General features: G+C 60.4%; 2 protein-coding genes, 1 long non-coding RNA gene and 4 other non-coding genes across 7 annotated transcripts in view; 2 read left to right on the plus strand and 5 right to left on the minus strand.

Annotated features, from left to right (window-relative positions):
- Positions 1 to 20,821, minus strand: part of SCARB1 (scavenger receptor class B member 1) — a 500,386-nt gene that overhangs the window by 102,783 nt on the left and 376,782 nt on the right. The window lies entirely within an intron of this gene.
- Positions 478 to 2,454, plus strand: LOC125915032 (uncharacterized). Its single transcript, XR_007455537.1, has 3 exons — positions 478 to 857; positions 1,548 to 1,621; positions 1,856 to 2,454. It is a non-coding gene; the product is annotated as an uncharacterized LOC125915032 (long non-coding RNA).
- TRNAD-GUC (transfer RNA aspartic acid (anticodon GUC)) lies at positions 763 to 834 on the minus strand. Its single transcript has one exon. It is a non-coding gene; the product is annotated as a tRNA-Asp (tRNA).
- On the minus strand, positions 1,325 to 1,397 carry TRNAF-GAA (transfer RNA phenylalanine (anticodon GAA)). Its single transcript has one exon. It is a non-coding gene; the product is annotated as a tRNA-Phe (tRNA).
- Positions 3,103 to 3,174, minus strand: TRNAD-GUC (transfer RNA aspartic acid (anticodon GUC)). The gene has a single exon. It is a non-coding gene; the product is annotated as a tRNA-Asp (tRNA).
- TRNAA-UGC (transfer RNA alanine (anticodon UGC)) lies at positions 3,428 to 3,499 on the plus strand. Its single transcript has one exon. It is a non-coding gene; the product is annotated as a tRNA-Ala (tRNA).
- The window catches only part of DHX37 (DEAH-box helicase 37), a 28,416-nt gene continuing 12,311 nt past the window's right edge, over positions 4,717 to 20,821 (minus strand). The window contains exons 7-27 of the mRNA XM_049620656.1: positions 19,197 to 19,293; positions 18,201 to 18,314; positions 17,919 to 18,020; positions 17,557 to 17,671; positions 16,257 to 16,352; positions 15,990 to 16,072; positions 15,136 to 15,286; positions 14,456 to 14,532; positions 13,888 to 14,120; positions 12,535 to 12,646; positions 11,225 to 11,331; positions 10,942 to 11,130; positions 9,836 to 9,960; positions 9,529 to 9,645; positions 8,156 to 8,328; positions 7,365 to 7,479; positions 7,079 to 7,216; positions 6,792 to 6,886; positions 6,630 to 6,703; positions 5,338 to 5,435; positions 4,717 to 5,181 (exon numbers count right to left, since the gene is read on the minus strand). Coding sequence (XP_049476613.1) covers positions 5,096 to 5,181; positions 5,338 to 5,435; positions 6,630 to 6,703; positions 6,792 to 6,886; positions 7,079 to 7,216; positions 7,365 to 7,479; positions 8,156 to 8,328; positions 9,529 to 9,645; positions 9,836 to 9,960; positions 10,942 to 11,130; positions 11,225 to 11,331; positions 12,535 to 12,646; positions 13,888 to 14,120; positions 14,456 to 14,532; positions 15,136 to 15,286; positions 15,990 to 16,072; positions 16,257 to 16,352; positions 17,557 to 17,671; positions 17,919 to 18,020; positions 18,201 to 18,314; positions 19,197 to 19,293 — 2,497 coding nt within the window. The 3' untranslated portion in view covers positions 4,717 to 5,095. The remainder of the gene's footprint in view (positions 5,182 to 5,337; positions 5,436 to 6,629; positions 6,704 to 6,791; positions 6,887 to 7,078; positions 7,217 to 7,364; positions 7,480 to 8,155; positions 8,329 to 9,528; positions 9,646 to 9,835; positions 9,961 to 10,941; positions 11,131 to 11,224; positions 11,332 to 12,534; positions 12,647 to 13,887; positions 14,121 to 14,455; positions 14,533 to 15,135; positions 15,287 to 15,989; positions 16,073 to 16,256; positions 16,353 to 17,556; positions 17,672 to 17,918; positions 18,021 to 18,200; positions 18,315 to 19,196; positions 19,294 to 20,821) is intronic.

The raw sequence follows: 20,821 nt of genomic DNA on the forward strand, positions 1-20,821 counted from the left end.
ATGCCCCCCCCCCCCCCCCTTTTTTTTTTTCTTTTTTCCCGCCTTTTCCTCTCTGGGAGATTTTTTTTTTTTTTTTTTTTTTTTTTTAATACTATTTGTTTATCACCGGTGTCATAAACTCAGTAGGGCAGGGGCCAGGGCCTCGTGGTTCCTGCTATAGCCCCAGTGCCTAGAACAGTGCCTGGCCCCTAATAAGTACTCAGTGTATATTTGCAGAATGAATGTGACAAAAAAAACGAATGGAAGAAGAGGAGCCTAGGAAGGCTGATAGCCACCCAGGAAGGAGTCTGCAAGTTAAGACAAGAAAGCGTTTCACGGTAGCGTCCCCACACTTCCTGTCTCAAATCCATAAACATTTTCCGAGGGCCAGCCTGGTCCGGAGCAAGCCACAGAGATTGGAATATTTGCAGCAGAAGGAGCATTTCCTGGCCTTGGAGGTTGACCCTCCCGCGACAGCATGGCGCAAACCCGCGTCCCGCGACAGCATGGCGCAAACCCAGCACTTTTGTGCAGCGCTGTGAGCATGATTGGGGAAATGAAGCCTGGGTGGGAGACCTTGGGCTTTTTCTTTCCTGTAACTGTGGAACACTGGGGACTCGGGGCATGATTTTGACCAGGCAGTCGATAGAATCTACAACGAATCTCGCACGCCGGTCAGGTTTAGTCGTTCGTAGAAAAGAGTTTCCGCGAAAGTGGGAGAATCTGATTTATCTGGAAGAGAAATGAAAACAGTAACAGAGGATTACGCAAAAACCTGCGTGCCTCCCCGTCGGGGAATCGAACCCCGGTCTCCCGCGTGACAGGCGGGGATACTCACCACTATACTAACGAGGACCGGCTCTGATCAGGGCTTTCAGGTACTCCTTTTAAGCATTTTCAAGTTCCCCTGTGTATCACTATATATCAAAGGGTTCAATATTTTCTTTTATTCTTTCCGTTCAAAACCGAAGAACAAAAGTCCTACTTGACTTAACTCCATCTTAGGGAAGCTGTCCCCTGCTCGGTCCTTGATTTAGTTGCGCGGGTTTCGGGGAACAGAAATTCATACGCAGAAAGCCCAAATTAACGAGCAGACATCAACAAACACGTGACAGACATTAATAAACGTTTCCGAGAAGCGAGAAATGGAGGCAGGGGAAACAGCCGCGTTAGAATTCTCCACATTGCGCGGAAGTTTCCCTCCGCTCCCATTTCCCGTGGATACCGCTCGGAGCCGGGTTTAAAGAAAGCGAAACTCTTTATTAATCGCGGAGAATTAGCCTCCCTGTTCCGGTTTTTTCCAACCGCCTTTCGCGGCGGGGGGGGGAAAAAAAAAAAAAGCGACTGCCGAAACCCGGGATCGAACCAGGGACCTTTAGATCTTCAGTCTAACGCTCTCCCAACTGAGCTATTTCGGCTGCTGGTAAGGCGCTGCTTCGCTCAGATCCTCCTGGTCGTGGTGCCGGCCCTGGGTCCTCCGCCCTGGACATCCGATGCGGAAAGTCCAGAACCAGCTGGAACCCACGTCGACCAGGCTCGCCGGCATCTACTCCTTCTTGTCCTTCAAGGTCACCGCCTCCGAGAAGCCCTCCCGGATCACGCCTCCCAACCTGACCCCAGCCCCTTACCGTTTACTGTTAGGGTAGGTATTGTTTTTCCTTGTCCATTCTCTGTCTCCCCAGCGCTAATGACAGACCCCTGAGGGCAGGGAAGTCACGTGCCTTGGTCACCTCCGTATCCTTCAAGGTCTAGAACAGTGCCTGGCACCTAATAGGTGCTTGATAAATATCTGTAGAATTAATGAACAAGTGAATGGATGAATGAATCGTACCTGGCTCAGAACTCCACTTTCTCAAGCCCCCTTCTTTGTACATAGGAACAAGGTCATGTCTCGGGTGCAACTCCCCAAGCAGCCTAAGGTGTGGCAGAGATGCTGACCACGTCAAGGCGTGTGGAGGACGCAACAGGCAGATTGTGACTTTCCTTCGGGCAGTGAGTGACTCAGATCCGGCCTCCACGCATGGCCACCGTTCCGGTGGCACCTGCTCAGCTTCAAGGCGTGAAGAGGTCAACAGGTTGGCGTCCGAGTGGGGAGGTCCTTCATGACGTGAGGTCATCTCACAAGTGTTTGCTAAGCACCTAATGACCGTCTGGTCCAGTCACAAATGCACTAACCAGGTATTCAGCATAATAGCAATGCTCCTAAGCAAAAAAGACCAAAGTTATTTGTATTTTGCATTTAAAGTTTGTCTCCCTAATGGCAAAATTCCATGCATGGGATTATCAAGTTAGATGGTGGAATACACGGGTTTCCAGGTGCTTTCTGAATAGGCTGAAGCCATTTACACTCCCATCCGCCCATCCCATTCCTTCCTTCCCCAAACAAGTCTTGATCTGTTGTTACAATTAATTTTTTTTTGTTAAAATCAATTTTTTAAAAATTCAGGTGAGATTCGCGTAACATAAAAGTAACCATTTCAAAGCGAACCGTTTAGTGGCATTTAGTATATTCACAAGATGGTGCAACAATCACCTATAGTCCTTTAAACACCATTCTTTGGAAATCATTGAAGTGTATCATTTTGATAAAAATTGAATAAGGAAGGAAAGAAGGGAAGAAAGGAAGGAAGGGAGGGAGGGAGGGAGAAAAATAAAATTCAAACGGTGCAGACGGGTACAGAATGGAAGGTGAGAGTCACTCCCACCCTACTGCAGTCCTTCCCCCCAGAGGTAACCGGTGTCTCCAGCAGATTGTGATTGACGCCACCTTGGGCAGGTTACAGAGCTGCTTCCCCACCCGCCTGGGTGACCAGATAGCCCCAGCCAGCCTCGGAAGGAGCGCACACCCGTAAATATTGCCCCCGGACGTGGTGAGAGCTCTAAAATCATTGGCTCTTGTTACTGTGATGCCCATGAGAAGTAGAAATAATAACACACTGACAGTCTGTGTATATTTCATGTAGGTAACAGGGCACACATGGGGTAGCGTGCTTCTCCCGCGCAGTTGACTCCAAGGACTTGGCTCATCTTTGCGAGGGCCCTAAGGGGCGCGTTACTAGGCCCAGTGCGCAGGGTGTCTTCGTCCAAGGAAAGCCTCTGCTGCTTTTAAAACGGTTTGCCAGCCTCCCCGTCGGGGAATCGAACCCCGGTCTCCCGCGTGACAGGCGGGGATACTCACCACTATACTAACGAGGACACGCTATGGCAGCCGTTTTCTGGGTCGGTTCATATAGATACAGCGCCGACCTGCTACCGCGCGCATCCATCCCCAGCCGGGATTGTCACAGACGCAGCGCCGGGTGCGCCTGGCCAGTGGGCCTCCCGAGGCGCGGAGGGACCTCTCGGAAACGATGGGATACTAAGCATCCGGGAAGGAGAAAAACGTGGGCACGAGACGAAGATGTGGCTTCCGATATCTCTATTCCTCGAAAAAAAGGGCTCACGGGTAGGGGATGTAGCTCAGTGGTAGAGCGCATGCTTTGCATGTATGAGGCCCCGGGTTCAATCCCCGGCATCTCCACTTGTTTTTCTTTTTTTTTTTTTTGTCCGAAAGCCGTCGCACCACCAGAAGGCAAAGCAGGGAAGGTGACCCAGATGCCCCGCATTAGTGGGTCTGGGAAACAAGCCCCCATGGACAAGGCAGCGCTAGGAAACGTCCCCGGCCCGGTCCCAAACGCGGTTACCCAGGGAACCCCCCTCCCCCGCGGAGATTCAGATTGAATAGGTGGGCGGTGGACCCAGGAATCTGCGTTTCTACACTCCTATTCTAGTCACCGGCTTGTGATTTCTAAGGAGGGTTTTGCAAGTGGCCGTTTAGTCAGTGGCTCCTGAGCGCCTAATGCCGGTGATGCGCATGCATGGAGCTCCTACTGTGTGCCCAGGTACAGTGTTAGTTGAGTATTCCTTGGAGAAGAGAAGCAAGGTTTGAGTTCTAGAGACTAGCATTCATCCGGTATAGGTTAAGTTTTAGGAAGACAGTAATACTGATAAGATGGAGACTGGAGGGGGAGGGTGTGGAAGCTGGTATGCAACAGCCGTCAGGAGGCCTGGCTAAGCAGGGGAAATGACAGGTGCTAAGGCTCCAGGTTGGGAGGGGGAGGAGAGCCCTGTCTGAAGACACTGAAAGCAAGCCCTGTGCATGGAGTTTGGTGAACGAGGGTTATATAAGGGTCTTGAATTTTATCGAAGATTCTAGAAGGCCTGATGTGGCATGGCATGTTCAGATTTAGCTGTAAAAAGGCTCCCTCTGGCTGCCAGGTGGAGAATACGCCCTGAGCCAGCAGGTGGAGGCTGGGAGAGCAGGCAGGAGCTGGTGGGGGCTTGTTAGGGATTCAGGGACTGGGGGCGTGTATGTGGGCGGGCAGGAGTGGAGCTGGGGAGCACGAGGGGTTTCTGGACAAACTCTGGGGGTAGAGCCCACCCAACCTGCAGCTGGCTGGAATGTGGGGAGAGTAGGGGGGACCTCCTGGTTTGGGGGTACACTGGGATTAGCGGCCAAGCTATGGAGAGAGTAATTCTGGAATATTAAATGTGTATCTCTGTTATTTTATTTACATATCTACGTTTTAGAATTTATGCATTTGTACTACAGCATTAGCACAAACTGGTTTAGGACGAATATTCGGCTGAAGGAAGGAATCAACACCCCCTACAGGCATAGTGAACACCTGGGTGAGCCCCCACCCAGACTAGTTTCCGACCACCCCCGCATTCAGAGACTCACTCGACTCGCTCGCAGTTGTTCTCACGGCTGAGATTTATTACAGCACCAAACCCGGCAAGGGAGCGCCCAGCCCGCTGGGAAGGGCCCGCACGCACCCTCCCGCTCCCCGCCGCTCCGCCCTCCAGGCTGCCGCCCCACAAGGGACTAACGTAGTCCACAGAGCAGCGTGTGAGAAGACACCATTACCCCCTACGGAATAAACAGTTCTAAGAAGCCGCCCACGTCAGACTGCCCAGGACAGCAGCGAGCTGTGTCCAGACGTCCCGTGTCCGAGAGGAGAGAGGGTTCCTGGGGGCTCGGCCCGCCTCCTGGGAGCAGCCCGCGTATCAGGGTGGCCACTGCCAGCCTCCTGGGTCTCCAGACAAGTGCTTGGCCTTGCAGCCAGGCCTCAGGTCAGTGGTCGCAGGCAGGGGGCCAGGCCTTCTCGACGTCGGCGTGCATGGCCTGCGGGAGCCACTGGCAGTATTCGGTCAGCAGGTCTGCGGGAAGCAGGAGGGAGGTCGGCGTCAGGGTGGCTCTGGACCCGGCTGCCTGCTGGGGCAGATCCGCCCACCGACCCCGGCTTGCCTCGGTGGGTCCCCTCCTGTCCGCTCCCAACCCCCTGGCCACGGGTCGCTCGCCCCGGGGGAGCTCACATTTGGGGTTTTTCTTCCAAGCGGCGAGCAAGGCGTCTCGGCAGCTGGCGCGCTCGGCAGCAAGGGCTCTCAGGAGGCTCTCTGTCCTGGGCTGCAGCCTGCAGGTGGGGGACGCACGCTGTGGCTTCACTCCGCCGGAATCTGTGTGAAGGGGCAGGCGCTCCCGCCAGGCCAGCCTGACCGAGGCCGGTGAAGGGTCTCCCTCCGTCGTGCTGGCGGTGTTGGCCGGAGAGGAGGGTCTAGACCCTGGCGCCCCACCGACCACCTCTCCTCTCACACCCTCATCCGGCACCCTGGCTCTCCTCACTCCCGCGCGGGCTGTTCCTCCTGCCTGGAACCTTCCTCCGCATCCCTGCTCCCAGCATCACCTCCTCCCCATCTGCTCAGCCAGGCTCCCCCCGACCAACCCCAGCCCCGCAGACGCTCATCCCCAACGTGCTGCTCTGTCCCTCTGTTGCCCGGTCCCCACACGCCATCTGCACTAGTCACGGTGGGGCTCGGTGTTGGCCTCCCCGCACTGCGACATCCCCACAGGGGGCGGGGTTGTGCCCGTGCCCCAGCACGCGAACGTGCCTGGCACACAGCTGGTGCTCACAACTGTCTGCCGGGGGCGTGACTTGGCTGGCAGAGGGGTAGGGGGCACCCGGCCCCCTGCCCCTACCCAGAGTCCCCGGGAATGCCGGGGCGTGTGCACGCCTGCCTGCTTCGTACATGTCTGGCCCCGGTGGGGGCCACAAGCAGGAAGAGAGCAGAAGGGAGGAGGAGGCTGATGGGAGGGAGGCGGGTCTGTGCTCAGCGGGCAGGCAGCCCCCAGGATGCTCCCTGCTGATACCTGGAGCCTCACGATGGGCTGACCAGGGTCTCCCCCAAACCGCAGACCGTGACCTTATTTGAAGAGAACCTTTGAGGGTACAATTACTTAAGGGGAGGTCGTGCTGACTGGGGGCGGGCCCTAGATCCGACGACTGGTGTCCTTATGAGAAGAGAAGACACAGAGGCCGAGAGGGCCAGCCACGTGAAAACAGAGGCAGACACGGGGGCGATGTGGTCACAGGCCAAGGGACGCCTGGACGCACCAGGAGCTGGAAGAGACAGGAAGGACCCCGCCAGAGCCTTCAAAGGGAGCACAGCCCTGCGGACGCCTTGACTTCCAACCTCTGGCCTCCACGGCCACGAGAAACACACTTCCGTCGTTTTAAGCCTCTCGGTTGGTGGGCGGTGATCTGTCCCGGCTGTCCCAGGGTGCTAGTCCCGCTCCCCTTGCCACCCGACGCTCCCGGGCAAGCCCGTACCTGGCCCACGTCTTTAGCATCGTTCCAGGACTGGACAGCAAACAGCCCCGGCGTGAGGCCAGCTGAGGGAAGACCTGAGGAGACAGCACAGGATAGGGTGAGGGGTCCGGCTCCCCTTCTGCCCACGACACCAGGGGCCGAGGGAGCCGCCGGGCCGCCTACCTGCCCTTCCAGCAGAAACCGGGCGAAGTGCTTGTAGCAGTCAATGCCCTCCGGAAAATCCACCTGGACCGCGGGGAGCGGCCAGCCGACACGGTCTGGAGGGCAGGGGCCCGTGAGCGAGAGATTGGGATGGGTTCCCACAGGCCCCTCGTCCTGGCCCCGAGCCCTTGGGCCCACCCACCAAAGAGGAAGAAGGCTGAGGCCACACTGCCCGCGCCACACGCTTCCAGGGCACGTGGTGTGTGGCCACATGTCCACCAGGGCGGTGGCAGGTCGCCCCAACTCACAGAACACGCTGGTCCGGTGACACTGGACCCGCCCCTTCTCGGGGCAGTAGGCAGGGGGCGGCGTCTTCAGGGGCTTGTCGAACTGGCAGTAGGAAGGCAGCAGGGCTGGGATCCACTGGACCTCCACGGCCGAGACGCCTGCGGGCCAGGAAGAGAAGGGCCGGGGGTCGCAGCGGGCACCTCCGCACGGGAGGGCCTCCCGGGTTCTCCCCCGACAGGGTCCCGGTGACACAGCTCAGCAGAGCCGCAGTGGGCCAGGCGAGGGGCCGGCCACCGGCCTGGCTACCTTTCATGTACATCTTGGTCGTCTCCACGATTTCCTGGTAGACCACAAATTCAGGGAGCTCTCTGAAAAGGACGGAACTGGGGTGGATGAAGACGGGGTCATCGAGGAGAGGCGTCTGCGGAGACACGGCGAGCGGGCGTGAGACCAGGAGACGCGCGCACAGCAGCTGAGACTGACCCGTGTGAACCGGATCCCACGCTCAGCCCAGAGAACAGGAGAGTGTTCCGCCAGCCGCCGGCGTGGCTCTCCGTGCGTCTGTCCACGCAGACGTGCGCGTGGCGAATCCGCCCCGCGGATGCTGCACCGACCCGTGCCAGCACCCGGATGAACCTGAACGATGAGATGCCAAGCGAGAGAAGGCACAGAGCGCCTCGTGCCGGTCACCTCCGCCAGCACCAAGAGTCCGGCACAGACACAGAGCGGGTTAGGGGTGGGGAGATCAGGAGAAAACGAGGGGCCACTGCTAGCGGGCACGTGCATCTTTTGGGGACGCCGCACGTGTCCGGGAATCAGCTGTGGGGACGGTTGCATCGCTGGGCGAACACACTAAACACCTCCAGACTGCACACCTCGAGATGGTGAATTGTACCGTGTGTGACTTCTCTCTCAATTCAGCTGCTACAAAAATGCAGCTGGGGCAGAGCCAAGGCCCAAAGGGAGGTGGGAGCCCGCTGTGACCCCACCCCGATCCTTGGCGGGGGCTTTCCCAGAGGGGGACGGGTGGGGGTGGGGAGGGCAGGGCGGAGGGCAGCCTGGCGCAGCGACCCGCCCGCACGCTTCCCGAGGCTGACCTTGTAGGCGTTCTTCCACTTGTCGTCCGGCAGGTCCTCGCTCTGGACCCTGCGGGCCAGGTGGTCGCCCAGGCCGGCCACCACGATCTGCCGCAGGTAGGTCACCTGGCTCTCGGAAGGTGGCTGCATCTTGGGGTCCACGAAGAGCCCGGCCTCGGGGCACACGGTATTGACTGCGGGGAGAGCCGGGTGTGAGGACGGCAGTGGTGGGGACGGCGAGGCCCGGGGCTGCCTCCGCCCTGACCTTCTGGAAGGGCTCAGGCCCCTCGGCGTGAAGCTCCCGACTCAGTCACCTGCTCGCCAGGGCTCTTCTCCACCGAGGTTGCCGGGGTGTCCTCAGCAGGACACAACCAGCTGCCTGCCCCAAACCAAGACCCCAGTGCCTTAGTGGGCATCTGAGTGAGGCACCAAGGGAGACCCTGCTCAGCCTGCACGTGACTTCCCCGATGGGCTCTGTGAACGGGTCACCCCCCCAAGCGTGCATGGTAGGGCGAGATCATCTCCTCTCGAGCTCCTGCAGGGGTTGCTGCTGAGGCAGGCCTGACACGAGGAGAGGCCTCACGCTTCCGCACCAGAGGAGGGGGGTCTGAAGCTGTGGGGGTACCTTGCAGGGGGAGAGAGGGGATGGGGGGTTCGGGCCCTGCACCTCGGAGGGGGACGCGGCAGGGTGGAGAACCAGGGGATGAGGGCCAGGAAGGAAGGTGGGCGCAGACTGGACTGTTTCTGCTCTGAGATTTGCCCCGTAAACCTGTTTCTCTACAAGACCTTCGGCAAAACGGATGTCGTTGGAGGTGAAGAAAAGAGAAAAAAGGGGAAAAATAGGAAACGAACAGGCCCCAAGGACAGAACACAGAAGCCCGGAAGCCTCTGTGCCTGGAGCCCCCGCCTCCCGACGCGGCCTCACACAGGTCTGGTCTCCGCCGGCTCAGCCCAGGGGCAGAAAGTGGGGGGCTGCTCCCCGACTCGCAAAAAGGGGCTCTCCACTTGGCCATGGAGCAAGCAGTGGGGAGCCCCAGAGTGAAACTGTGGGGGGGTACAGGGGCCGCTGAGAAGGGGGTATGGGGAGCAGTGGGGGGCAGAGGGTGACAAGAGGAATGTCACTAAGGAAAAGAGGAGACCGAGGGACAGACAGCCTGATGGGAACCAGTGTGCACGTTACCCCCCCGCTGGCGCGCACGCCCGGGAAGCACCCAGTACTGGTCTGGGTTAAAGTCTCGGGAAGCAGGTGGGTTTGCAAACGTGGAATCCGTGGGTAACGGGGATTGACTGTACGTGGCTGGTGTCGCCCAAAACAACTTGAAACCTCAAAATAGTCAAGTTCTCTGCCGCATGCTGCCTGAGACTGGGAGGCTGGCGTGGGGGGCGGATGGTACCTGCGGTGGTCAGCTGGCCCCGCAGGCGCCGGATCTCCATCATGGCCTTGTACCGAAGCCCGTTGGCCTCGCAGAACTGGGGCGAGCAGCCGGAGTACTCACAGGCTCCCACGGCACCTAAGGACGAGGAGGGTGCTCGCTTGCTGCCCCGCCCAGGCCCGCCTGCCCCCAACCCCAGGCCCGCCTAGCCCCCCCCCCCCCCCCCCCCACCCCCCCCCCCCCCCCCAGGCCCGCCTAGCCCCTGCCCCCCGGAACCCCGCCCAGGCCCGCCTGCCCCCCACCCCTCCACGCCGCACCGGGCACGCACCCAGCAGCACCATGATGTCCCCGAGCTGGAGAGAGGCGCCCTGCCCGGCCCAGATCCTTTTCATCTGGGCCACCCGGGCCCGCTTGCCCTTCAGCCTGGCGAGCTCCTCGTCACTGGTGGCCGGTCTGCCAACATAAGTACCACCTGGGTTACTGGCCCGGCCGCCCTCTGGGCCACAGGGGCAGGGAACGCATTAGTTAATCAGGGCAGGCTGGGAGGCTCAGGGGCAGAGAAAATGCCTGGTGGGGCCGCCGCCGAACACAACTGAGGTCCCAGAATCAAAATTCACTGCCAGCAGCCCACCAGATGATACACACGCCTGCTTCCTAACCCGACCAGTCCGCGTCTAGGGACCGATACAAAGAAAGGATCCAACAAACGAGTGACGTCGCATGTTGCCGAGCTGCTCACAAGCGACAAGAGCCTGAACCCTGCTGTGACCACCACCGAGCGTGGCCTGGATGAATTACCCTCCTGGCTCCCTGGCCTGAAGAGCGGACACGCAGGTTAAGGCACCCGTCAGGCTCGGTTTGGAGCACTTTGCTCGCGTCCGCTACTTTAATTTTATTTTTTTAAATGTTTTTATTTATTTTGAGACAGAGAACAACAAAGCATGAGCAGGGGAGGGGCAGAGAGAGGGAGACACAGAATCTGAAGCAGGCTCCAGGCTCCGAGCCGTCAGCCCAGAGCCCGACGCGGGGCTCGAACTCACAAACCACAACATCATGACCTGAGCTGAAGTCAGACGCTTAACAGACTGAGCCACCCAGGTGCCCCTCGCATCTGCTACTTTAACCCTGACGACAGCTCAACTGTTATTAAGGCCTCATCCCCACTTTCCCCCTCTCTTCACAGAGAGGTGAAGTCGTCTCCCCAAGGCCACACAGCCCGGAAGTGGCAGAGGGAGAGCTGAACCCCGGCGGGCTGGCCGTCACACAACAGACCCTTGACGTCTGCGCTGCCCCGGAAGTTCTGCAAAGGCAGAGCTCTGTCGGGATGGAACCGGGACGGAGCGCTGCCGGCTCAGGGAGGCCCCGAGTTAGCAGGAGGCCACCCCACACGCCAGTCACCCCCCCGCCCCCGGAGGGCAGCCCCCGCAGGCCCACCTGTCCAGCTCCTCGAACAGCTCCCGGACCGTCATGGCAGCCACGAGGGTGATGGCGTAGGGCAGGCAGCCGTGTTGTCTGCTCAGCGCCAGCATCTTGGCGTAGCGGGGCGCCACGGGGAACGTGGCCATGGTCCTGCCCAGCGCGGTGATGGGGCAGCTCAGCCGGGACCTCTGCAGCTGCTTCACCCTGGAGGACAGAGGCGTGCGGTGGGCGGGGGGCGGGGGGGCACAGCTAAGTGGCCCCGGGGCCCGCTGCTCCCCCCACCCCCAGCCCCGCCTACCTTTCTGTCTTCTGGGGCGCCTGCAGGGCACCCAGCGCCACCAGCAGCTCCTCGGCGGCGACGAGGGCCTCCGCGGAGGGAGGGGTTGGAAAGGGGAAGTTGATGACCTGGGCACAGGAGACACGGCAGGGGCAGCGGTGAGATGTGGAGAAGCAGGCATGGTGGCCACAAGGGGCAGCAGGGCCTGGCCTGGCAGGGGACGGCGCCTCCCGCACCAGTCCGGACACCGCGCACAGCCCCGGGCGCTCAGGAAGTAGCCCCAGGCACACTCCAGCGCGGTGTGCCAGAGGGACCCCTTCGTTCACACGACCCACGGACTCAAAAGCACAGACCGAGCACCTCACGGGTGCGTCCACTGAGCACCTCGTGCGTCCTAGGGGCTGTTCTTGGCAACAGAGACGGAGAAAGCACCAGATAAGGGCTCCGCCTCCACGGGGCCCCTTCAACCAGAGCAAACGCATTAAGTGAACGGGAGCAGACGTCCTCACGCAATAAAAGGGTGAGGGAGGGGACAGACAGACCGGGATCGGGGATGGGGGCACCTGAGAAAGCGTGACCAACTCAAAACAAGTGTTCTAACAAATCCGCACACGGCCGCGTTCACAGCGGCTCTGTGCGTAGCAGCCAGAGGTGGAGACGCCCCAGGTGCCCGACGACAGCGAGACAGACAGGACGCGGCCTGGCCCTATGACGGAGCGATACTCAGCCGTACAGAGGAACGAAGTACTGACACGTGCCCCCACGTGGGTGACCCCCGAGGACGTTTATGCGAATGATCCCTTTCATACGAAACGTCCAAAACGGACAAAGCCACGGGGACAGAAAGCTGGTGCACGGTTGCCCTGGGGGTCAGGGTGGAAGGAACGGGAAAGGACTAATGGTCCAGGGTCTCCCTCTCTTTCTCTCTCTCTCTCTGCACAACCCCTTGTGGAGCAGCAGAAAGGCAGGTGACCCCCAGACAGGTGCCACGTGAGGACCGTGTCAACAGAATGTTCTGTGAGCCCCAAGGACAGCGACAGGTCTCTGTGCAGTGGGCAGGCCTTCCCTGTGTGGCTTCCGTCCCAGGCACTCGTCCCCCAGGTGCTCCAGGGGTGCAGCCCCGGGGGAAGCGGTGCCTCGAGAGGTGGGAGGGCCCAGCGGCACGTGTGGACACAGCATCCCACGAGAGCGCTCCGGGTGGCTGGGCCGGCACCACGGGGCTCCGCTCCTGGGTCCCCCGCATCTCAGGAGCTGGCCCACGCGGGGGCTGGGGGCTCAGCGGGGGCTGGGGGCTCGGCGGGGTGCTGGCAGGGCCAGGGGCCGCCACTGACCTTTTCAATGTTGAGTGCTTTCATCTGAAGGATCAAGTCTTCAACCGGCCTCCGGGTGATTTCAGGAGGAGGAAATGGCTCAAAGTCACCGAAAACCGCAGATGAATAGAGCCTGGAGGGGGGGAGAAGCACCAGAGAGAACACCATCATTTTATAAATAAATAGAAGGGCAGCTCCACCAAGCTACCAGGCACTGGATTTCAACCAGGACGCTTACGAGGGCCGGCACTGACCCTCCTCGTGCCTCTTTCCCTCTCCTGCGGGACAGGCCAAGCCAGCAGGGGACTCACCGGGGCTGGGGCACAGATGTCCGAAGCCACACATGCAGGGAGACCGGTGCCTGGCACACAGTCCCCGAGACCACTGTCGCTCCTTACTAGCTTTCTCTACACAGGTTCCCAATTTCCTTTTCTCGTGATTTAAAACAATGTCAAACACACCCCAAAAAACCCAGCTATAAAGTGATCGAATAACCATAACAAAACACAGACGGGAAAGATATTCGCCAATGACGCCTCTGAGGCAGAGCTAATACGCAGATTAGGTAAAGAACTCTTAGGACTCAACAATAAAGGAAAAAGAACCCCGTTAAAGAAATAAGCAAAAGAAACGAAAAAACAGTCCTCCCAAGAACACAGACAAATAGCCAATAGCACATGAAAAGACGCTCAAGGTCGTCGGGGGGGGAAACGCAAAGCAAGTGCACAGCGAGCGACCACGCACACTTGCAGGTCTAAAAAAACGGAAAGAACAAACGTTGGCGAGAATGTGGGGAGATGGGAACCTGCGAGCACGGCTGCTGGGAACGTCAGAGTGGGGCAGCCGCTGCGGAAGACGCTTGATGGGCCCCAGAAGGCGCAAGAGTGACTATGTGACCCAGCAACCCCCCCAACCCCCCACCCCAGGGAGAGACCCAGGGGAAGCAGAAACACCAGTCCGAGCAAGGGGACGGGAAGGGGAGGAAAGCGCCTAGCGGATGGGGGCTTCTTTTGGGGTGACGACATCTGGGACAGACTGGGGGACAGCTGCACGGTTCTGAGAACACCCAATACCAGAGAAGTGCACGCTTCAAAACTGTCAAAGTTCCGGTACGTTAACAGTACCTCCGGAAAGCCGTTAACAAGATAAAACGAAAACAAAACAGCTAAAAATAAGTATCGCTTAAGGGTCAGAATAAAGCAAGCACGTTGAGTGCTTGAGAGCCAACAAGGGCTTGCACGGCACCCCAAGGACCGTCCCCAGGGGGACACGGCACTCGCTGCAGACTGGGGCGGGGGCCCCCTTCCTTGCTCCTCAGTGGTGGCTGCCGCAGAGGGACCCCCAACGTCACTGGAGAGGCCAGGGGAGTCCCACCTGTAGCAGTGGCCTGGCTCTGTCCGGCCCGCTCGGCCCGCCCGCTGGTCGGCTGAGGCCTGTGACACCCAGGTGACTCGGAAGGAGGACACGCCAGTGACGCGGTCATAGTGACGCCTCTTCACTTTCCCACAGTCCACCACGTACTTGATGCCCGGGATGGTGAGGGACGTCTCGGCCACGTTGGTGGCCACGACGCACAGCCGTGTCCCTTCCGGGGGAGGCTGGAAGACCTGGGGTTGTCAGGGAGCAGAGGCCGCAAAACACCAGAATCAGGAAAGAGCTGGTGGCACAGACACGTGGGGCTCTTGACCCCAGAGAAATCGGCCAGGCTGGGGGGGCCCACGGGTGGCGAGGTGGACAAGCCCTCCCCTGGCCTCTGGCCGCGACATTCCTCAGCGCAAACGCAGGGATGCGTTCCTGTTCTCCAAGGGATCCCAACACCCTCTCCCATCTGGGGGCGCTGACCTAACTGCTGAGGAGGAGGACAGCCCCGGGCCTGACCTTCCCCTATCTCAGTGCCCCTAGGAGGCGTCCCCAAGAGGCCAGGAGGAGCCCACACAGTTACCTGCGCCTGCTTCTCCGGGGCCAGCAGGGAGTAGAGCGGGAGCACGTGGAGGGGCAGTGACGCATCCGGCTGTGCACCTGCAGGGAAAGCAGGGCCGGCTGGTACTCCCCGCCCCCCGCGGGAGCCCACCTCAGGCTGCCCCACGTCCCCCTACCTGTTGCACCCGCTACCAGGCGCCGCCCCCCGCCCCCAGACCAGCACAGGGTGGGCTGAGTCTGAGAGGCTCCTGGAGGCTCTTCAGGCCCCACGACCCTCCTCCAAGGGGGGGGACGCCCGCCCCGCTGGAGAGTCTGTTGGGAAGAATCTGGCCACGAGCCTACCGCTGGTTGGGTGCCCCCGGGGCTCCCACAAGGCCGTGGGCCCATCTCCGTACAGGGGGCCCTGGGACCGGGCAGCCCCCCCGAGCCAGCCCTGAGGCCTGCCTTTACCCAGCAAAGCTGAGCCCGGGGGTGGCATGCCCATCACAGTCAACACTACGGACATCGGAGGGTCTGTCTGCAGGCAGCTACAGGAAGTCAGCAAACAGCAGGCGCAAGGCGGCCACAAAGCCCGGCCCTCTTGAGCTCCAGACCAACAAGTCTGGGCCTAACCACCGGGCCTGGCACACCGCGGGCGCCCTGCAGACCCCTGCCGAGCGAATGACCCAGGGAGCTCGAGCAGGGGCCCTGCCCAGGGCACACCTCCGTCTGCCCCGTCGTCCCCCAAGTCCAGGTCAAGGTCGGAGCCCAGGGCCTCCTCCTCCTCCTCCTCGTCCATTTCCGCCTCCCTGTCCTCGTCGCCTTCGCCTGCAGGCAACACCGAGTAGCTGTCCAGACTGATCTGCGGCAACGTCTAAACAAAGAAGACAGCAGAACCCCAGCTGCGGGAGACATGGTCACAGGCAGGAAAGACGAGCATGTCCAAGAACGAGGCCCAGCACTGCCCGTGAGCCCTCACAACCATTCTGCCCGCTTCCTCGCCTCAACACCGGCACGACCACAGAGCTTGTCTCAACGGGCTGCCGTGAGGACCAGTCGACACTTGGACTTACGACGCCGCCCGGCAGGTCCAAAACGCAGCGGGCGGGGGCAAGTGACCCCCCAGTAAGGACGCCGTCGCCCCCGGAACCACAACGACATTGTGTGGGACTCCGCACCCTTGCTCTGCCTGCCCTCCCAGACATCCTCACAGGCCCTGCTCAGGACCTCACGGCCAGCCTTCCAGAAGCTTCTTCCTGGCCTCAGGGCTGGCCTTCCAGAAACTTCTTCCTGGCCCACAGCACAGGGAACCTTCAAATCACAGCCCACCCTGAGGCCTCTAGGGCAGCACCACCCAACAGAACTCTCTTCCACGGTAGGAATGTTCTGGACCCAGCACGGTCGCCAGCAGCCCCAGGTGGCTACTGAGCACCTGAAATGCGTCTGATAGAATTCGATTAAAACTGAACCTTATTTTTATTTCGTTTTAATTACATTGGCATCTACATGCCATGGGGCCACTGGCCACCAGAGAAGGCAGCTTCAGAGTCCCCAGGCGCCCACGAGCCTCTACATACCGCTGCCCGGGCCTTCCTCGCTCTTGTCCTCGACTTCTTAAACTTCCGCACTTCCTCTACTGAATCTTCCTGATCTTCCTTTTCTGTAAGAAGGAGCAGATTCAGCAGGGAGATGTCTCGAGGCCACACGCGGGTTACCAGGGCTCTGTTCTTCACCGTCCAGAGTAAGGCCACCGCACTGCTGGCCATTTACTGGGGAACGGCAGGGTGGGTGAGGCGCCGGCTCTCACACAGGGAGGCTCTCGGGGCCAAGTGCCGCCGGGGTACCTGGAGGCCTGCGTCTGGCGTGCGGGAAGGCTCTCCTCAGCCTGCGGCACAGTGCGTGCACCTCTGCCTGCCCCGTCAGGAACACCAGGATGCCCCCTGCGAAAAGAACCAGATCCCTCGGCTACCCGGTCATTTGTGGAGCAAACATCTACTTAGCAACTACCACCTGCCAGGAGCTGGGCGTAAGGAAGAGCCAGTCACGGCAGGACTCAGCCACAGAGACGAGCAGCGGCAGCCGCCTCCCACACAGAGGACGTGTGACAGGGAGCTGGACAGAGCCCCTGCACGACCTGGCTGTTCCACTCGTGGGCATTAGCCCAGGAGACCGGGAAAGAGGGATGCAACCCAAGACCTGTCCCCAGATACCCACGGCAGCTCCATTCACAACAGCCGAGAGGTGGAACAATCCAAGTGTCCGTCGGCTGCTGGATGGACCCCAGAGTGTGGTCCGTCCACACGGCAGAAAACACACAGACGAACCCCGAAAAAGCAAGACTACGTGAAAGAAGCCAGGCACAAAAGCCCACACACCGAACAGGTCCGTCTGTACAGAATGTCCGAATAGACGAATGCGTCGGGACAGAAAGCAGAACGGGGGGAGGGGCCAGGACAGGGGGATGGAGAGTTAGTGTTTAATGGGGACGGAGTTTCTCTTGTGGATGGTGGGGACGGCCGCACAGCACGGGCACACCTCAGAGATGCCGCGGGTCTGGTCCCAGACCACTGAGAAGCGAGCGTCACAATGAGTGACACAAGCGAGCGTCACAGCTGTTGCTGGGTTGCCCCGTGCACACGGAAGTTACGCTTACGCTATGCTGGAACCTACTGAGCGCGCGATGGCGTCACTGTCTAAAAAGACACCGCGGATGCCTCGATTTAAAATATCGCTAAAAACTGCTAACCGTCACCGGAGCTCTCAGGAGTGGTGACCGCTGCTCACAGATCACTGGAAACGTACAGGGGGAGAGTCTGAAATACCGTGGAGATCGCCAGCGCGTGACACGGACGCTGAAGGGAGCAAGTGCTGTCGGAAAAGGGGCCCGATCGGCTGGCTTGAGGCAGGATCGCCACGAACCCTAACTCGTCAGAGCGCAGGAGCCGCGAAGTACGATCAAGCAAAGCGAGCAAGCGAGGGGAGCCTGCACTTGGCAAGGCGCTAAACGCCTCCGGATTATACACTTAAAAACGGCTCAAATGGTCCAACTCGTGTTCGTTCCACCAGCAGGAAAGAGCCAGCGCGGGGAGGTGGGGCCTGGGGTCCGGAGGGGGGACCCGGCCTCGCCCGCCGCCGGGGCCTCACCTGGCGGGAGCATGCGGTGGATTTTGCAGACCTTCCGGAAGCACTCGCCACTGTAGTCTTCCAGCGGCGTCCGCTTGTTGAAATGCACCGTCACCGGGTACTGCCTGGACTCCACCTGGGACACACGCCCACAGGGGCACCGGGGGGGGGTGGGCTGAGCTCGGTGCCTCCCCCCTCCCTGGCCCCTGCGACCCCGGAGCTCTCCGCTCGGCGCGAGCAGCTCCCCAAGGCCTCCCGGCCTCGGCCTCCACCAGCAGAGCGGGGCCTTGCGGGAGCGGCCTCGAGACCAGGCGTCCCGCTGCGGGAGCTGACGGGCCCCGCTCCCCACCCTCGCCGGCCCGAGACGCCGACCCAGGCGCTACCTTGATGACCGGGGGCGGCCGGGCGAAGAGCCGCTGGTTCTGCGTGAAGTCCTCCACCCGCAGCGTGGCCGACATGATGACCAGCTTCAGCGGCAGGTGCCTCTGCGGGAGGGCAGACGGGGTGACGGACGGAAGGGTAACACGGCCGGATCCAGGATTCCAAGGGGGAGGAATCACAGGGGGGCCGCTCACACCGAGAGTCACAGCCCTGCCCCTGGGCCCGGGGGACCCCGTGCTCAGGAGACCCTGTCTCACCTGACCCCCGCCATCCCGCCGCCCTACCTTCGCCCGGAGAGACACGATGCGGGACAGGAGGCCGATGAGGATGTCCGTGTACACGCTCCTCTCGTGGGCTTCGTCAATGAGCACCACCTTGTACCTCCGCAGCAGGAAGTCCTGGGGAGGGGGGCGTGGTGAGGCCCGCCAGCCTGGGCCCGAGCCACTCCGGCATCACTCACACCCCATATTCCCGCTCCAGGAGCCCCCTTCACAGCTGGCACGGATCCGGGAGCACTGGCCCGGGGGATCCTGGTTTGTGACCTCAGGTAAGTTGTTTCACTTCCCCGTGTCTGTTTTCCATCTGTAAAACGGGGCAACAGGACCCACTTCATGGGGTCACAGGGAGGTTTCCGTGACAAACACCATCCGTAAAGTACGCAGCCTGGGGGCTGGTGCCTGGCAGAGAAATTGCTGGAAAATGGGCAGCTACCATTTATTAGAGGCGAGCTACCAAATCCAGACGCCTGTAGAGCAGAGAGGACACGCAGGGCAAGGGAACGAGGGGGTGGCGGGTAGGACCGAGGACACTGGGACAGCGTCTCCCACACAGAGAGGAGCCGTAGTCAACCACACCGGAGCCACATTCACAGCCACCTCCCTGGGTGACCCTGGCCGGCCTCGTGGCAGAGGGGGCAGGCGTCACCTCTGCCCTCCCCAGAGACCTCTGCCCAGGTGGACGCCACACAGCCAGCAAGGAGCAACACGTGTGTGGCCGAGGCACAAAGTCTGTGAACCAAATCCTAACGACACGAGCTCCTGTGTAACGAGCACCTACAAGGCGCTACGCTGAGGCGCGTTCACGCGTCGTACAACTTCTGCTTCAAAACAACCGCGTGAGGAAGTACCGGCTTGCAGATCAAGAAGACGAGGCTCAGAGAGGGGAAGGAACTTGCCCAAGGTGACACAGGGCTGCCGTGCCAGCGGGTGGCAAGACAAGCACTTGAACTGCCCGCCCCATGCTCGCTGGCCTTGCGTCCGGAGACGAGACGAGCAACCAACCTTCTGGATCTCCTTGAGCAACACGCCATCTGTCATGAACTTGATCCTGGTCTCTTCGGTCACATTTCCCTCATATCGGATTTGATAGGAGACGACCCTGCAGGGACAGACTCCGGCTCAGGGCAGGTAAGGTCCCGACCGGTTGCAGCCACGTGGCCACGCGGAGGCGGACGGCAGAGGCCCGTCACCGCCCTCTGAAAAACGGGTCGACTGAACGCGGACCTCGGTCAGAGCGCAATTTGAACGACCAACGGTGAACAACTGTTCAGAAGAGAGACAACGGGGGCCGGAGGGCCCTCCAGCGTGTCACAGGGTTTCGGTCACGGTGAGGGCGCTGAAATTGTTCTAGCGTCTTCTCGCACAGAAATGAAATACAGCCTTGATCTTTCAGCCCAACAGACAAACCCCGAGGAAGCAATTCTCCAAGAGCAGCTCTGCACCCCTGGGGTGCAGGGCACGGAGTCAGAAGCAAGTTGGCCACCAGCTGACCATCACCGAACTGGGTTTCGGGTCCACGGGGGCTCGTTCACTACGCTTTCTACTTTTGTGTGTGCTCAAAAGCTTCCACAAAAAGTTAAAGAGGGGGCGCCTGGGTGGCTCAGTCAGTTAAGTGTCCGACTCTTGATTTCGGCTCAGGTCACGATGTCACGGTTCGTGTGATTGCGCCCCGCGTCGGGCTCTGTGCTGACAGCGTGGGGCCTGCCTAGGATTCTCTCTCTCCCTCTCTCTGCCCCTCTCCTGCTCTCCCTCTCTCTCTCAAAATAAACATTCCCTTAAAAAAGTTAAAAATGGTGACCAAAAAGGATAGCTTTGTATGTATTATTTTCAACACATACCATCAAATACAACGGGAAAGATTCAGAAGGGGTGAACAATATGAATCGTTTATATACAAGTCGAAGAGGAGAAATACAGAGATGCCCACGGTTGCTTGTCTGTGCCTGTGACTATCTGGAAGAATCCACAGGAAACACGCTGGGGGCACCCTGCCCCCACAACACACGCACGCAACAAGCCTCCCTGACCCGCACGCCAGTCCCAGGAGGGCGGGCCGTTCTGTCTCGCTCACCGTGTCCTGAGACCCGGGGCCAGGCCGGCCCACAGCAGGTGCCGCTCAGTAAATATTCAGAGAGAGGGCAGATGAAGGAGACTTTCTCAATTTTAGGCCCAGTAGACATGCTACCCCCTCAAACCTGGATGCCCTGGTCCGGGCCGATGCCCAGGCGTGTGCGGTATAAACGCGGCCCCAGCCACCCTCAGGCGGGCGCTCTGCCTGCTTTGTTCGGTTTTCCACATCAAGTCCTAAAGCCTCGCCGCCCGCAGGGGACCCAAACTCGGGAGCCCTGCCTAGACAGAACTACTGGACCATGGCAAGCAGTGATCACTGCCTGCCTGCGTCTGGCCACCTGCCACTCTGCTCCGCCCTCGAGCCCCAGAAAGGGCCACGGTCTCCTCGGGGCACTGGGCACGGAGTGAGCCCGAGGGCCTGGCGGGCTCGTCCTTGCCCTGTGGCCCCTCCCCAGGAAGCTCCTGCCGTCCAGAGGGCGGAAAGCCCTCTTGCGGGAGGAGACCCTCCGCTCGGACGCAGAAGCAACGCTCCCACCCAGCACCCTCGAGACGGACAG

The sequence above is a fragment of the Panthera uncia genome (genome assembly GCF_023721935.1).
Source record: "Panthera uncia isolate 11264 chromosome D3 unlocalized genomic scaffold, Puncia_PCG_1.0 HiC_scaffold_9, whole genome shotgun sequence".
Classification (NCBI taxonomy): Eukaryota; Metazoa; Chordata; class Mammalia; order Carnivora; family Felidae; genus Panthera; species Panthera uncia.